At 42.0% G+C, this 18,197-nt stretch overlaps 1 protein-coding gene across 2 annotated transcripts in view; it reads left to right on the top strand.

Moving 5' to 3' along the window:
• fbln2 (fibulin 2) overlaps positions 1 to 18,197 on the top strand; it is an 80,672-nt gene that overhangs the window by 46,001 nt on the left and 16,474 nt on the right. For both annotated transcript variants that reach the window (XM_030730113.1, XM_030730114.1), the window contains exons 9-10: positions 12,139 to 12,273; positions 14,302 to 14,439. In XM_030730113.1, the coding sequence (XP_030585973.1) occupies positions 12,139 to 12,273; positions 14,302 to 14,439 (273 nt within the window). The remainder of the gene's footprint in view (positions 1 to 12,138; positions 12,274 to 14,301; positions 14,440 to 18,197) is intronic.

The raw sequence follows: 18,197 nt of genomic DNA, 5'->3' as shown, positions 1-18,197 counted from the left end.
CACATAGATTTTTACAAGAATAAAAAGACTAAGTCTTTTTCCGCCACAGCTGTCACCATCTGGTGCCCTTCAGGTTCAAGGCACTTCTGCATTGGCTTCATTTTTCTGACCAGGAAGTTATGTCCATGTTTTATTCTGTCTAAGCACCAAAAGTGTGGGGTGGGATGAAAGAAAGAGAAGCACCCATGTTTACACATATAACAGCTGCTTGAAAAAACTACAAGAAGTAGAAAAAGTAAGGAACCAGGCAGTGTTATGAATTAGTATCATTTAAACTGTTAATTACTTGTTCTGCTGATATCCATTAACATGTCAACTAATTTAAGATAGGCTAAATCATTCCCTCTTATATGTGGTCACCAGTGATTGAGCACTTTTTCACTGGTATAACTAGTCGTATGGTTTATACACAATACATTATCTTTGTGATCAAAGTAGAAAACGAATTCTTCCGTTTCACTGTCTGTTTCCCTCTTCTCACTTCCTGTGTCCTGTCTGTGTCACTGCACAATTAGTGGTTAGTGTTGTAGCAGGTGGATAGCGCTATATGAATGGAGCACTGCTTTAATTTGTATCAAACCATCACCCCAGTCACAGATCCTGGTCCTCAGGAGTATTAACACCTCAGGAGATGGTTGGTGGCTTCATCCCCAGCTTCTCAGTCTGCATATTGACGTGTCCTTACACAAGATACCGAACCTTGAATCACCACTATGCAACCATTGGAGAGTGATAGTTACAAAGCTTATGAAAACATGGAATGAAGCACTGTATGAATGTAGCTTGCATAAAAAGCACTTGGATTGCTTACTTAGAGTAGAAAAGCACTATGTAAATATCATTTCATATACCAACAGCTTTTCACCTCTGGAATTCAATACACACCAGCAGCAACTAAATGTTGTCTATGCAATTTACTTCCTGTACCACATAGGTTGAGTGTATGGTACAGTAAATGTACTGGTTCTTATATATTGCTTTTCTACTCTATATTGAGCGCACAAAGCGTTCACTTCTTTCTAAGCTTAAGTGCTTTCTTTCTGACATTCACACTCTCACGGTTGCATCATTGAGCAGCTTGGAGTTCAGTATCTTGCCCAAGGATACTTTGGCATGCAGAGTGGAGTGGTCGGGGATTGAACAGCCAACTTTCCAATTAGTAGGTGACCTCCTCTACCTCCTGAGCTACATCCGCCTCATGTACTTGATGACATTACAGAGGCAGACAAGTAAAAAGAGTGATATTGGCATGAAAATCACTTCATAGCGAAGATCATGTTCTACAGAGAAAAGGGTCCGCACACCTGCAAAGCTCCTGAATAATATTATTTAATAGGAGACAAACCTTAGCAAACGAGTGACGTTTCGGGCCATAAATTGCCCTTCTTCAGACTTCTGAAGTCTGAAGTTTGCAGGTGTGTGGACCCTTTTCTTTGTTTCCTTGTTATTTTTTGGCCCAGCACCCAGCCTTTAATTACTTTGGATGTGCATGTCCTTCTTTTTTTCTTCAAGATCATGTTCTACTCCAGCACTGAAGGCTGCAGGGAAAGGCCTCAAAGCCCAATGTGTGTATATGCTGGAAGTGCAGTCCTGGCGTAGTCTGTTACCAGACAGGATATTACTCTGGATGCATAAGCACTACATTAAAGTTAATGCTTTCCCTTTGTTCAGTGAGAAAAGTGAGCACTTTCTTTCCCTAAAGTGCTCCCACATGTGGACTTGTGGGTGGGCAATATTTGGTGTAGACTGAAATGAAACAAAGCAAACACCACGACAAAATGTGATAGCAAGGGGTGTCGAGGATTTGACAGCAATGTAAGTTGACTGTGAAGTAAACTTCTAGCTGTTGATGCACAACGCTCTTTGCAAAAAAGTTGGATAGGTGTGTAAAATGGGGGAAAAAAGGGTGAAAAAAAAAACAGACTGGAATAATTTACAAATCATTTAAACCCATAAATTTTGAATACATTTCATAAAGGGACTGAAATTCTTTTTGGAGGTTATGGACAGCAGGCTCTCTGGGCTAAAAAAAAAAAAAAAGAGGGACCACCCAGTTTGTTTCAGCCCACAGTTCAAAAGTCAACATACATATGGTATGGGGATTGTACATTAGTGCACGTCATGAGTAACTTGCACATCTGTGAAGAAAACTTTAGTTTGTAAATGATAAGTTCATTTACAAACTGCCATCCAGGCGATGTATATTTCAGGCACAATGAAGAGAATGCAATTGTTACCATGCCAAACAACATGGTAACAATTGCTCACTTGTGGAAGTTAATCTCAAACCACAATATTCAGCTATTACGGGACTGCCTCCAACACCTGGCCTGGTGCATCATGGCATTAAAAAAAGAAAATCTTTCATGAAGCAAAAATGAGAACTGTTTTTAAAGAAGAGGTAGTGCAACACAATGGGAAATATGCTCTGCTGCAATTCTTTTTTTTAATGTGTTGCTGGCATCAAGTAAAAATGAGCATGTATTTTTCAAAAGAATAATATTTTTCAGTTCCAATATTTCATATGTTGCATTATTTTCAATGGAATATAGATTGCAAATGATCCTAAGTGTTTTTGAAATGAGGTTGTGTCATTCAGACTGTGAAAACACTGCCAAAGTATTAACACCTGGGATCTTTGCAGTTTTCTGTAATTTGTTTAGCAAATGGAACCACTTTTGTCAGAAAACCTGTTTTTCACCCCTTATTGAGGCTGTTATATTTTAATTTACAGGTTTACAGGGTAAATACAGCTGCTTTTCTTGATCTCTCTCTCTATATATATTCAGCTGTGTGAATAAATGGTAACATTTTAGCATGTAGTTCTTCACATGGAGAGAGAGAGAGTGTGTGTGTGTGTGTGTGTGTGTGTGTGTGTGTGTGTGTGTGTGTGTGTGTGTGTGTGTGTGTGTGTGTGTGTGTGTGTGTGTAGGTGTGTGTAGGTGTGTGTAGGTGTGTGTGTGTGCGCACACGTCTGTGTGTGAAGCAAAGACTCTTTTTAAGGAGAAGGCTTTTTGCACAATTTGAATAATAAATAGCGTAAACACTCTGACATCATTTGTTCTCATCAACAGGCTCTGAATGGATATTGTGAGATTTCCCAGGCTCACACACACTTGCACATGTGTGCACCCGCTCACACAGGCACACACACACGTAGTTCACACGTTTACCCTTTCCTGAACTGGGACTAAACAATCCATTGAGGGCAGGGTTGGATTTGTCTTGCATTCCTTATAAACTGTTTTGTGGAGATACAGTTATTGCTTGAATGATAACTATGGATGAGATCCTCCACTAAATAGTAATCATACCCCAATAGGTTATCATCTCTGTGGTTACACTGCTACCAAAATCTTGACACTTACATGACTAGGGTTGTTAGAGAGTCCCTGTGGAAGATAACACTGATCGACCACAGCGTCTTCTGAATTATGGACCCACCCAGCCAAACAGATTGTGGTCTAGTCTAAGCTAAAGGTCATCTCTTTTTTTTGCTTTTGCAATGATAAAGAAAAGTCAAAATCTGATATAATCATCCCATACAGATGTTCTTGTACTTAGTGTTTTTCAAACTTTAGGCAAAATTTATTGTTTTTCTCAGAAAATCAGTTTGTTGGCCGCAGGATTGTTTATGTCTTTAAATGAAATTCAATTAAATTTTATTTATATAGCACCAATTCACAACAGCTGTCACCTCAAGGCACTTTACATTGTAAGGTTAAGACCCTACAATAATAGAAAGAAACCCAACAATTAGACGACCCCCTATGACTGCCATCAAGTGCTTGCACAGTGGGAGGGAAAAACTCCCTTTTAACAGGAAGAAATCTCCGGCAGAAGCAGGACAAGGGAGGTGCAGCCATCTGCTCAGGGTAAGGGAAGAGAGACAAGAGGGACAGGACAAAGGTTGCATCAGGACAAAGGTGAACAAAGTACTTTTTACTGATGCATATCAGTTGGAATGTTTTAATCCCCTGGGCCCGGTTGTTCAAAAGGTAATCTGGATAAAAATTATCTGGTTTTGGTAATCCAATTTTTCCATTCATGGATCACATAGTCCAGCTCACTTTGCTCTGATTGTTAAAAAAAAAACTGGATAGGATCATTTTGATCCAGCTACAGATGCTTAAGGATTACCAGTATGTATGTATGTATTTATTTTTTTGCCTTTATTAGATAGTGTACAGTGAAGAGAGACAAGAAAGTGGAGGAGAGAGCGATAATGGAAAACACGCAGCGGGTCAGGTACGAACCCGGGCCACTGCCACTATAGCAATGTGACATAAATGGTTGCCTGCTCACCCACTGAGCCACCCCGGTGCCCCTGGAGTGCATGAAAATATTCTGTTACGTAAATTTACTATTTAATACAGACTGTAAAACCATCCATTTTCTTTCGCTTTTCTGGGGCAGCAGCTTATGCAGAGAAACCCAGACTTCACTCTCCCCAGCCACCTCCTCCAGCTTATCCAGGGGGATACTGAGGTGTTCCCAGCCCAGCTGACATAATCTCCCCAGCATGTGCTGGGCCTGCCCTGGGGCCTTTGCTTTTACACTCAACTCTCTATTCACCATGGTGGACCGCTGCAGCCCCAATCTGTCTGTCAATCTCCTGCTTTTTTCTCCCCTTACTTATGACCAAAACCCCAAGATACTTAAACTCCACTCGGGGCAGCACCTCGTCCCTGACCCGGAGTGGGCACTCCACTGTTATCTGGCTGGGGACTATGACCTCAGACATAGAGGTGCTAATTCTCATACCTGCTGCTTCACACTCTGCAAACCACTCTAGTACAAGTCTGAGGCCACCACCTTACGTAGCCAATAGGACCACATCTTCTGAAAAACCCAGCAATGATATTCTAAGGCCACCAAGGTGGAAAGCCCTCTGCCACTGGGCTACACTGTGTGAGTAGAGGGCCACTTTCCCCTCCAGTCACCTGATAGTTTGCCAGAATTGCTTCAAGGCAATCCGAAAGTCTCTTTCCACTACAGGCACCAATCACCTAGGAGCCATAGCACCATGCAGCAGCCTCAACAATGGAGCTGTGGAACATGGTCCATTCGGACTCTGTGTCCCCAGCCTCCCCCTAGAATGCTGTCGAAGTTCTGCCAGAGGTGGGAGTTGAAGATCTTGTGGACTGGGGCCTCCACCAGGCATCCCCAGTACATCCTCACTATGTTTTTAGGTACACCAGGATCTGTCCAGCATCCTCCCCTGCCACCTGATCTAACTCACCACCAGGTGGTGATCAGTTGACAGCTCAGCTCCTCTCTTCAGTGTCCTGAACATACAGCTGCAGATCTAATGATATGATTGCTAAATTGATCATAGACCTGCGACCTAGGGTATCCTGGTGTAGACTGATCCTGGTCACCGGGGATCAGTCTCCAGGAGACTGGTACCAGAGCCCAGGCCATACATTGAGGTGAGCCTGACTATATTCAGCCAGTATCTCTCAAACTCATGCACTAGCTCAGGCTCCATCCCCACTGCAGGGATGACAATCCATGTCACCCAGTAGGCAGCCTCAATAGCTGGGGATCAGTCTGCCAGGGCTGCCGACAGACACACATCAAACCCAACCCCTACAACACCCCCTGCAGGTGGTGAGCCCGATGGAGGATGGATCCATGTCACCTCTTCAGGCTGCACCCAGCCAGGCCCCATGGGTTAATGCCCGGCCACCAGGCGCTCTCCCTTGTGCACCCTCCCCAGGAATGATTCAGGATGGAGCCCTAGCAATCCTATCCCAGACAGACAGACAGTCGATCCCAAGTCATAAGGGTTGACTGAATCACTCTTCATCTGGCCCCTCACCCATGACCAATATTGCCCCTGGGATCACTGGGACACACAAACAATAACATTGTGATTCCTGATATTTTGGAGCAAAGTAATCCTTATCCTTTTTAAATGATTTGAACAACACAAACTGGAGGTTTGATCTGCATTAAAAAAAAAAAAAATTAATTGATCAGGACTATATGATCTTTTCCAATCATGTAACCCTGTTTTTCCACCTCTGGCTAACTGGATTTCAGGATATGATCCTATCAGACTGGAGAAAAGAAAATTCCCTCAAAATGTCCCTATGCACATAAGGCCCTCCCAGAATGCGAGTACTGTTTGGCATGCCTCTATATCAACCTCAGATTGCAACTGCCTGGTAAAACCCAATATATCAGGTCTTGGCAAAAGTTAAATGATATTTTGCTTGTTAAGCATGTTTGTGTGAAATAAAACACACAGTTGCAGGCCTTTAAATCTTTATCAGTCAAACAGTGCAGCAGCCAGCAAACAGGCGCTGTTGATTTATGACACTGGTGGCCTTGTGCTGAGACAGTGGATCACCGCTCTGTTGCGTTTCATCTTTATCAAACGGCTGCTTTCCCTTATCATGCATCACATGCACGCCCGATTAACTGGATGCACTGATAGGGTGCCGTTAGGATTATTGTGTGTGTTTGTGTATGGCAGCCATCCACATTTGAAGATCACCCCGAAACATGGTGCATTCCACAGGGAACCAAACAAAAAGGTGTTGTACGAAATCTGAATGGAGAAAACAAAAATCTAGAACAAGAGGGAACATATTCTCCTGTGTTGCCCGTGTGTGTGTGTGTGTGTGTGTTGGCAATCCCTTTTTGAAAAGTCTTTCTCGACTTTCAAAGTTTGTGCCATGGGGAATTTGAATAAACTGTGTGCCTTACAATACCTTCCCACAGGCAGCAGCAGGAGGAAAAACACTGATCTGAAGTTTTCAGCGTGTACTTGACTATGTAACATCCTGCAGCTCTTTTCCTGTTCACCTCATAAAACTGCACCTCATCACCTCTCACAGCACAGAACACACTTTATGGTATTATATGAGTCCTCTGTGGAGCTGCTGCAAATGCATTTGTCTAAATAAAATTAACAGTTTCCCTTTTTTGAGCAGTACATCGGTGACAAACTCTTGTGTGCAAGCTATCTTTGTAAAATGTCCCCATTTGTTCCCCAGCTGACATCTGTTATGTACATTTTAGGGAGGGATATTTCCAGGGGCAAAGTCATCCTGAGCGCAGAGACCACCCCTTCCTCTGGGCCCTGCTTGCCTTAAAGCACAGGGATGGACTGGACTGTGTCCAATGTTTGCGTATTGCCAGCGGTGCAGAAAGTCGCCTTCTCCTTCCACCACAGAGCTCTGGTGGCCAGTGTTATTGCCAGTGCGTCATTCAAATAAGAAAAAGCAAAGGAAAAAGTGCCTACTGCTTCAGTGTACACCTACACCTTCACCCACTTGCCCCCTGGGGGCAGCCTTATTATACAATGACGTGATCCAGTACAAGGTGGAAACAACTTATTTTTGAGAAATGCAAATGCTTAGTTGAATGGACAAAGGAGTTTTAGAGGAATTCCATCAAGAGTAAAGAGGAAACTGAGCACAGGGAGATGTCAGAGAGGCACCACAGATGAAAACACACACCCTGTTGTTCCTACACACTTGACCCAGCAGACATTGAGGTATTTTTTATATATTTATTTTTAAGGTCAGGCTCCAGTAGATGAAGTCAGCCTTAGCTTATTTGCAGAACTGGTTGAAAACACAGAGGTTAAAGTTACACAGATGCAGCCTGTGAGCATGATTCCCCTGTTATTCTTAACAGAGGATAAATTCAGGCAGATAAGCTACACAGGATGGGACAGAGGGATTCAGGTGTATAGGTGTTAGTGATATTTCTTCAGGCTCCAGGTTTTTGTCTAAAGACATTCAAAATGATACGCTGATGAGCCAATACATAATGACCACTGACAGATGAAGCAAATAGTTTTGATCGTCTTCTATCTTGTAAGGTCTGGGATATATTATATGCTAAAAGAACAGTTATCCCTAGCTAATAAATAAAGCATTCTTTATCTTTAAGACAAGTAATGGCTGCAGCTGGAGATGGAAGACAGTATACAGCAGGGATGTATACTGATGTATACAGCCCACTTTGATCTTAGGTGGGCCAGAGCAGTGAAAGTGTTATTATAAAGGAGTTTAACTACACATTTACTCCCTGTGATATCTTAATATAAGAAAAAAGAAGTGCAATTTCCACAGTATGTCTCAGTTTTTCTACATGATAAAGAAATGCTGCTCTAGTTAATGAGAGTAATCTGTCAGCATGACTCTTTGGGCTTAAATATTAAGAAATAAATGTCTAAAATTAAAGAAAATGTTCTCGTAGATCAGCACCCAGATTGTTCTGTAATTATAAAACAAAGTTTTGGTTAATTTACATATAATGCCTTCTAACTCTAAATGCTTTCTATCTAGTACATATATCAGGAGCAATTCAGGCTTCAGTGTCTCACCCAAGGATACTTTGGCATGCAGTCTGGAGAAGCCAGGGATTGAACCACCAACTTTCCAATTAGTAGATGACCTGCTCCATCTCCTGAGCCACAACCACCTTTCTAGTTTGTGGGGTGGCTGCTGTAGTATGAATGGCTATGAGGAAGGGCTTTATCACTAGGATAACTTTTCAAACTTCTGAAAATACAGTTAAAAGTCCATATTTGCACCCTCCTTCACATTTTTCAAAGCTATCCAATACACCAATAGCCTGGGGCTTATGTTTGACACCCCTGATACAGAGTATAGCCAGAGCTGATCTAGGAGTGCCATTTCACTTCCTATTATTCCTATTCTACAGAAAATAGCTGCAGTTCAGTTGGGGGAACAGCAGAGCACAACCTTAGCTAAAAGTTTAAAATTACTGATCCAGTTTCTGACAAAGAAAACAAACATTTTATTTTACACATAATACAACATCAATAATATTTCCAAAATAAAGGGAACCTGATTTTGCCCGTAAAGTGGTGATATTCTGCTAATCGCTAGATGTGAAAATGAAGTTTAATAAGAAAACTCGTGTGGATAGCTTATGGTGGTTGAAGGTGAATTTTATCAGACTGCTGCTAGAAATGTTCTTCTACAGTTTGCTTCATACCTGTAAACTAAGTGGGGGCTGTGATAAAGTGGGGCATGGTGCTGTGATGTTCCTAATACTCACATAAAGTGCTTAAGCATCTAAAAATGGAACACTTGTCTCAAACTCTTCTATTGAATATGTGATGGAAACTGCCATTAGAAAAATGCTAGCTCAATGGAATACAGCTCCACAGGTCCCCACTCATTCTGGACTATCTTGCGAGCGCCCAGTTTGAAACTGCCAGCTCAGAGGTTGGGAATTCTTGATTGTATTAGAAGCTGTCTTGTCTAGCACTTGACAATCCTCAGTGACAAGGGATAAAGAAGGGGAGGACACAGATAGTAACCTCTTAACCATGTATTGGGTCACTGGCTTAAGGTGAGGATTAGGTTAAGTGTTAGCATTCGGTTTTGTTTGAGCCACATGCCAAACCAACAAGTTTTCAGAAAATAGAAAATGTAACTTTTCACTTTAACCCTCTGAGGTTTAAGTCATCATTGACGACTGTAGTCCTATAGCTTGGAGATAGGTTAGGGGTTAGGGTTAGTGTTGTCCAATGATGACTTAGAACTTAGATCTTAAGAGACTAACCCTTTATTTACCACCATTCACGGACTTCTGGCAACAATTAGTGTAATAACCCAATGTAGGGTGTGAAGCGCAATTTCTCAGCTTTCAGAAATTTTATCGATAGGACAAACAGTCATGTAATTACGGTAATTCAAAGTGTGTTTGATCAGATGTCTCAGCGGTGATACACTTGGCGTTCACGTCACGTAAGGACAGGTAACGGGTGCATTGGTGGCAATTGCCAGCAATAAAGGGTTAACAAGAGGACTGCATTAGCTATTTAGGAGTTACAACCATTTTTATACATAGTCCCCCATTTGTTGAGGCTCAAAAGTAATTATACAAACAAACATAATTTTAAACATAGCAGATGGGCATTTTTTGCAGTTACTAATTGCTACCACCCATGGACATCTCCAAATGTTGCATTTCCTCCCTTGAGATGCTTTACTACACCTGTTTGCTGCTGTTTGTTGTAGCAGCTACTCCATTTTGCCAAAGTTTCATTGCAGCAAGTCAAAAGCCTACTCAGTAGTTTGTAATTCCCCCACATGCTGTATGAGTGCCTGACAATGTCAACCAAGTGCAAAACTAGTGAAAAAACAGTCAGAAAAGATGAGGAGAGAAACCATTTCATTGGCCTCCACATTAAAACCATATCTGTTTTGGGGGTTGTGACATTGTTTCCTCTCTATCCCAGACGTTTAATTGTCTTGATGCTGTAATCTGATTAAAAAGACCCCCCCCCCCCGCCCCGGAATAGGATGCTGGTGGTGGTGAAGATGAAGATGGAGGCTTGGAAGGAGCTCTGGGTGACTCGGGTGAGGCTGAGATGGGGGGTAGGTGGGCTGCACAAATGAGACTCTGACAGGAAGAGTGACAGAAGAACACTGAGACTTGAAGCTCTCAGAATGGAGCCTGATTGGCTCAAAGAAGGAGGGAAAGAAGATGATTGGACTAGAGTAATGATGTCAGCATTGAGTTTGACAGTGTGGCAGAGTGTAGTGAATAGGCTAACAGCCGAACACCTGGGAAAACAGGCAGATGAGTGATTACAGATCTTCCTTATTGAACTTATGCATAAGCTTCATCACTACCAATCAGAAGATGCAAATCAGACCATGTGACACTCAAACAGGTCAAGTCCGTTTATGCTTGTTCTGTGTGTTATCGTAATGTTGTTTGCTAACTTCATGCACTACTTTGTATCTTGACTCACTCTTTTTTATAGTTATTTAATTTATGGTTATTTTTCTATTGTGATGCATATTATATTAATTTATATGTCTTCTGTTTATTGTCTTATTGTTTAGCAATAAATTATACTGTCATTTTGTCATTTGTCAGCAGCTAGATGTATGCTATACTGCAGTTAATGCTGATCATTTTGTTCAGTGTTTCATTTTGAATTCTACTTTTGTCATTTTTAATGTTTACAGTTGTATCTTTAGTGATTTTGCAACCATTTTTATGTTTTGTCCAGAGAGATGAACTTAGAGGATTTTTGAAAAAAGGAAACATGGACATTGCAGGTTTTGCTGCAAAAGACAGTCAAATTTACTAAAAATAAGTAAATAAATTATTACACACACTTCCCCTGTGTCCAAACTTTTGACTGGTACTGTACATTTTTTAAATTAAGACATTTCATTCAATTACTATTAAAATTTACTTACTGAACCCGAGCATATGAGTCTGAGAAAAAAAAAAAAAAGGCAGATGTTGAGATTATTGCCTGTGAACTTCAAATGTTCAATTAGCTGAAACAACCTGGAAAAGAGATGTGTCCATGCTATTACATTTTAGTTTTAAAGTGCACAACTTCTGCTAAAATCACCCCTTGCATTTTAGGACCTCTAAAGCAGACTTTTAAAAAGACCCTGACCCTGTATTGGATTGAAAACGTGATTGCATTGATCTATGCCAGCAGTTGCCTTACAGTTCAATTGCGCAGGGTTTTTTTGCCACCCTACTACTGCCTGTATGTGTGGATAGTGATATATTGTGCCTTTCCAGGCATGCTGGCATGCGAGGAGATTTTTTTTCTGAACCTGCGTGAAAAGCCTCATCTGGATGTAAATGTCAGTCCGGTTTTAATAATGAGCTGACAGACAATGAAATACTTGGCAGCTGTGAGGGATTGTTCACTGTGGGTTAGTCGTTACCCCTTGGATACTACACATTGTCATTAGTGTAATTGCTATTTTTAAAGTATTAATGAGCTCAGCTGTACTCTTCAATCCCAATTCTTGGTTTTTAGCTGGAGTACTGAATGATTTTCATGCCTGAGGCTCTCATGACTGCTAGATGCTTTTCATGTAAGCAAAAGCAAAAATATGTAATTTTCTATTCTGCCACAAATCCTTAGACATAACGTGACTTCTTTTGTTAGTTTCCTCTGTGTAATTTTCACTGATGTCCACCTGCTGCTGACTCACGGAGCTTGATCCCTGGGATAGTCAGGGAGCTGGAGCACAGGGGCAAAATTAGGCACGGGACCTCTCCCTCAGCAAGTTCACCTCCACATCATATCCTACATATCCCGTGTCAGCTTCCCTCCCCCGCCACCTCACACACAGTAACCTTTGTCTTTTTTTGCAGATGTGGATGAGTGTGTGACTGGTGCCCACAGATGCAGGCCCAGCGAGCGCTGTGTGAACACAGAGGGTTCGTTTGTGTGCGAGCTGCAGGTCACTTGTCCTGCTGGCTACCAGCTGAGGAACAGTCTTTGCGAGGGTGAGTTCACTGTTCCTGATGTATTTCATTAAGCCAATTTGCCCAGCAGTCATTCCCAGAGCTTCTAAAATAAATGATGTCTTCTTTAATATACTATGCAGGATTTATTTATTTATTTTTTTTATTGGTTAAAGAGCAGAAACAAGACAGCACAGTTTGCTTTTGTAAAAACAAAAGCGAACACAGTGATATAAGATCCTACTGCCAGAAAAGCATGCCATTGGACTGCTCTGTAAAAATCGGGATAATGTTTTGTGATGACTTGCAGTAGTGCTTATGGCAATGTAAGTATATTATGATTGCTGTTAGAAAAGATCACAATTATAGAATGGGCTGGACTGGCAGTTGTACTGTGTGTTTCTAGTCTTTCTGATCCTTCTAAGTGCTTCGTCATGGCCAGAAATTGTAATTAAGTTCTAATTCTTTAGAATTCATTCAAACTAATGTGGAAAAAACATGTAGATAAAATATACTAAATGTATCTTTTTTCTGAAACTTGTAATAATGTCACACATGACATTTGATTTTGTTCAGGTTAGCTTTTTCTCAATGTTTTTAGCTCCCACTTTCTTCTCTCTTAACTAACAATTTTTCGTAATTCCTCACTCCTAAAAATGTATCAGCAAGTCATGTCTAAAACTGGTAAAATGATTTTTTTTTTAGCACAGATATCTAAAAATTGTTTTGTATGTTTGAACTTATCACCATCCCTGTGAGTATAGAGCAAATTATCTTTAAAAAAAAAAACTTTTGTCTTTGACTAACAACACTAGGGATGCAGAAATATCAAAAATCATTTTCACTGCAAGATTCCTACCATACTTTGCCAACTGCAAGTCATGCTGGTACACAGCTTGTACTCAGAGACAGTGCAAGCCTACATCAACCAAAAAAAATGATCAGACATAAAAATCGGTCCTATAGAATTATGTTGCACTGTTGCATGTATGTTGGACAGCAACTTGGATCTGATGAGGCTACCAGTGCTGTAGCTACCTTGGCCAACCTCAACCTGCCACAATGGTCCGCTTAGTTACCAGGATGTTTGGATAAATAACCAGCCCATAAGATAGCTTGCAAATTACCCATGCCAGCACAACGCCAGTTGCTAACATAAGCCAGAAGTAATGCAGCTCTGGGTTGGATTTGATCCCAACCAAACTATCCCACTATGAGTCAAATTCTTACCTGCTTTTTGATACTTACACACCTTTGACACTTACAGTGCTTCAGTTTTAATATTTCTTCAGCTATGTTAATAGGTAAATATTCCATATAAAGGGTTCATTGTAGACAACATGGACAATATCTCTGACTACGTTTACTACATGAAAAATTGCATTTAGGCTCTCTCAACAAATCTCCACAAAGACAAGATGTTAATGTTTCTTTGGCCCAAGCGGTAATGTGTGGGCTTGAGAAGATACCAAGGTTCAGTATTTTACAAGATAATCAGCCAAAGAGGCAGAATTGTGTGGGCGATAATGCACTTTGAAGCTCTGTGACTCGTGTCACAGAGGCCTAATCAATGTAGCCATAACATGAAGGTAGTCAACCATCCAGCAGGCAAAAAAGTAATTAGTTGTATAAAAGCAGGGAAAGAACTTTGCTGTGATGTTGGAAAAGTATCCCTCTGATGATCACAGTAGAGAAAACCCAAATTAAGACCTCCTGCTCAGAGGACCCAGGATAACATAAACTACTTGCGGCACAGGAAAAAAAACCTCTCATATCGCTCATGAGACTCAATAACTGTCATTTAAGAAGTTCTGTTCAAGTTCTGTTAATTGCAGAGTTGGATCTAGTGATTTTTTATTGGAATTTCGCCCCCAGTTAAACACTGAAAGAGTGAAAGTTTGAATGTCTGAGAAGCTGCACGTGTTCTGTGCTTGAGTCACAGTGCCATCTGCTGTACTGCTAACAGCCTGAGAGCTCAAGCTAAATTCACAGAGTGCCTTATAACAGAATAATGTCTTGAGTAATTGCTTTGTCCATATAAGTTAATGCAAATCTGTTCTTTCTTTACAGATATTGATGAGTGCACAATTAGAACCCATAACTGTGGTATGGGCTTTGTGTGTGAGAATACACTGGGCTCTTTCCTGTGTAAGCCCAAACACAAGTGCGTCAGTGGCTTCACACAGGACTCTCATGGCAACTGCATTGGTAAGAGACTGTTAGTGGTGCTCCATGCTGGGTAGCATTGACTCCTAACACAGGACCAGTAAACAGCTGATAGAGTTGGCCCTATTCTCTGTAAGGACAAATCTTACAAATCTAGCAAAATGAGCTGTCGGGCCACATTAACAGACCCATTCCTCACACCTCAGCATTGTGTCTGTGTTTGTATGTTTTTCGGTGCTGCATTACTATCCATATTCTTGAGATTTAACAGTCCTTTAACTGGGCTTTAACGGTCTTTAGATTTCTTGAGCGATTCAAACTAAAAGATATTAAATCTTAAATCAAGTGCCATCCATTCATTTTGGCATTACAGTTTTAATGGTAAAGGTTTTTCTATACGGTTGCACCAAATAGGTGAAAAGGGGGCAAAGGGGAGTCAGTGTTAACCTAACTTGTGAGATTTGTGAGAATAATGTAATAAGAATAAAATTACATATTCTGATTACCAAGGGTAAGAGTTAGGGTTAGGGTGGGTATCACCATCAATGATGACTTAGACCTCAGGGGGTTAAAGTTTTGCTAGTGGTGTGGCTGGGCCCAGCTTAGACATAACTTTTGGAGTTGATCTGGACCCTGGAATTTTTGGAAGGATCCGTTACCATAGCAAGATATTACATTATATCTTCACATACATACAGTGCCATGAAAAAGTATTTGCACCCTTCCTGATTTCTTAGCTTTTTGCATAATTGTCACACTTACATGTTTCAGATCCTTAAACAAATTTGAATATTAGACAAAGATAACCCAAGTAAATATAAAATGCAGTTTTTAAATGATGGTCCAATCTCCCTGGTGATATGTGAAAATGTAATTGCCCCCTAAACCTAATAACTGGTTGTGCCACAATTGGCAGCAAGAATTGCAGTCAAGCGTTTGCAATAACTGGCACTGAGTCTTTAACACCACTGTGGAGGAATTTTGTCCCACTCGTCTTTGCAGAATTGTTTTAATTCAGCTGCGTTGGAGGGTTTTTAAGCATGAATGGCCTGTTTAAGGTTATTTTACTCCAGATGTAACAGGACACAAAACTTCCAAACAATTTACTTTTATCTTGTCGGTCCGCAGAATATTTTCACCAAAGTCTTTGTTACGGCTGCATGCTGTTTTGTTTGTCTCGCTCTCTCTCTCTCTCTCTCTCTCTCTCTCTCTCTCTCTCTCTCTCCCTCCCTCCCACAGGGGCGTCTCCTCCTAATCAGGGCTGCAGGATAAAGAGAGGCGATATAGGAGGCGGCACTGGAGAGAGGAGAGTGGTGGCGAAGCAGTCTGTGGTGTTGGTGGTTTGAGCAGCTGTAGAGTCGTGTGTCTGTGGGTTGACCGCAGGTGTGCTCCGGGGTTCTGGAGGTTTAGGGGTGGTTGCTTTGGTGGCCAGGGGCCAGTGTGCTCCACGCGTTCCTTTTTTTCCTGCTCCCCTAACAGGATATGTGGCGTCTCCCGTTTGGAGATTGTTTTGTGTTTTACCCCTTATAGGTTTTTTTCGTCCCTGGTTTGGGGATTGTTTTGTGTTGTAGCTGTTTTCGGTTTTATTTCTCTCTTCATTTTATGAACGAATCTGGTTTTTCTGGTTCCTTCTTGATCGTATGTTGCTCCCTTGTCCCCTAGGCCCGCGGGACGTAACATACGGTTTGTGGGGGCTCGTCCGGGATTTGAACCCGGGATTTCTCGCACGGCATCTTTCCTAAGCGACGGGGCAAGGTGGTCGGGCGGGGACAAGTGCGCCCCCTGGACAGTAAAGTGACTGCCATTCTCACATTCCCAGTGCCGAATATTACGCGTGAGTTGCGGAGGTTTTTAGGCATGGCTAGTTACTACAGAGGCTTCTGTAGAAACTTCTCACAGGTGGTTGCTCCGCTCAACCGCCTGTGCAGCCCAAAGTGGTCATTCCTGTAGGATGACAGCTGCCAGCGCGCCTTTGAGAGCGTTAAAACTCTTTTATCTAACTCGCCTGTCTTAGCCGCCCCTGATTTCGCAAAGCCCTTTGAACTCAAGGTTGATGCTAACAACGTTGGGGTCGGTGCTGTGCTGCTGCAGGAAGACAGGCATGGGATCAGTCATCCTGTTTTCTACTTTTGTGGAAGTTTAATAAACACCAAGCCAGGTATTCTACCATCAAGAAGGAAACTCTTGCACTGCTGTTAGCGTTACAACAATTTGAGGTGTATGTTGGTTCCGCCCCACAATCTGTCGTAGTGTATACCGACCACAACCCGCTGGTTTTTCTATCCCGCATGTACAATCACAACCAGCGGTTGATGAGGTGGGCCCTCATGGCCCAGAACTATAACCTCCTTGTAAAACACAAGAAAGGGTGTGACAATGTGGTGGCCGATACCCTCTCCAGAGCTTGGTGACGGTGTTTACCTGCCTATGTGGCGTTTATTTTTATGGGTGGGGGTGTTACGGCTGTGTGCCATTTTGTTTGTCTCTCTCTCTCTCTCTCTCTCTCTCTCTCTCTCTCTCTCCCTCCCTCCCACAGGGGCGTCTCCTCCTAATCAGGGCTGCAGGATAAAGGGAGGCGATATAGGAGGCGGCACTGGAGAGAGGAGAGTGGTGGCGAAGCAGTCTGTGGTGTTGGTGGTTTGAGCAGCTGTAGAGTCGTGTGTCTGTGGGTTGACCGCAGGTGTGCTCTGGGGTTCTGGAGGTTTAGGGGTGGTTGCTTTGGCGGCCAGGGGCCAGTGTGCTCCACGCGTTCCTTTTTTTCTGCTCCCCTAACAGGATATGTGGCGTCTCCCGTTTGGAGATTGTTTTGTGTTTTACCCCTTATAGGTTTTTTTCGTCCCCGGTTTGGGGATTGTTTTGTTTTGTAGCTGTTTTCGGTTTTATTTCTCTCTTTATTTTATGAACAAATCTGGTTTTTCTGGTTTCTTCTTGATCGTATGTTGCTCCCTTGTCCCCTAGGCCCACGGGACGTAACAGTCTTCAAGATCATGAAGTTGTTTTTCGGCAAATGTGAGCTGAGCCTTTGTGTTCTTTTTGTTTAGCTGTGGTTTTTGCCTTGGAACTTTACCATGGATCCCATTTTTTTCTTGTTGATGAATGAACACTGAACTCTGACCTTAACTGAGGCAAGTGAGGCCTGCAGTTCTTTAGATGTTGTTCTGGGTCCTTTTGTGACCTCGTGCCTGAGTGGTCGATGAACTCTTGGAGTAATTCTGGTAGTAGTCTCTCCGCTATTGTCCTTTTATCATCTCAGTGTCAGTACTAGAAAACCTAAACCGGTTGAGTCTACACTTCAGTTTTTTGTTTTTTTTTTGACTGTAGTGGCACAAATATTAAACAGCAATCCACTTTAAATTAATTGCAGTTTTCTCAGTACTGTGTAGGGCAGCGTCACAGCAAAATGAGGAAAACATAATGTTCACCCCAGAGTGCTCCTGATAAAACTGTCTCCTATACCTCGGCTGATCTACAGCCAGGCAAAGCAAGTAATCATCAATCGTAATGACTCCCTACAGATGACTGCACATACATTACAGATCTGACACTGAGGGTGGGAGGCTTCCTTTGGCCCTCACTTTTTCTGTGTGCTTTAGTGTGCGTGTGCCATTGCCCCTGTTTTCAAAAAGGAGCGTTTCTTTGCTCGTTTACACAGAAACAGAGACCGAAGCGTTTCGAAAATGCTCCACTCTGGAGCCCATTTTCAAAAAGTTTTCATGCTGTTCTCGTGTAAACGGGAAGCCAAAACACATCAAAACTTCACTCCAATCCAAACACTAATCCTATTCGGTGTGACAAGAAAT

This window comes from Archocentrus centrarchus, chromosome 5 (assembly GCF_007364275.1).
Source record: "Archocentrus centrarchus isolate MPI-CPG fArcCen1 chromosome 5, fArcCen1, whole genome shotgun sequence".
NCBI classification, from domain to species: Eukaryota; Metazoa; Chordata; class Actinopteri; order Cichliformes; family Cichlidae; genus Archocentrus; species Archocentrus centrarchus.
The sequence above is the reverse complement of the archived record's forward strand: the minus strand, read 5'-3'. Positions and strand labels throughout refer to the sequence as shown.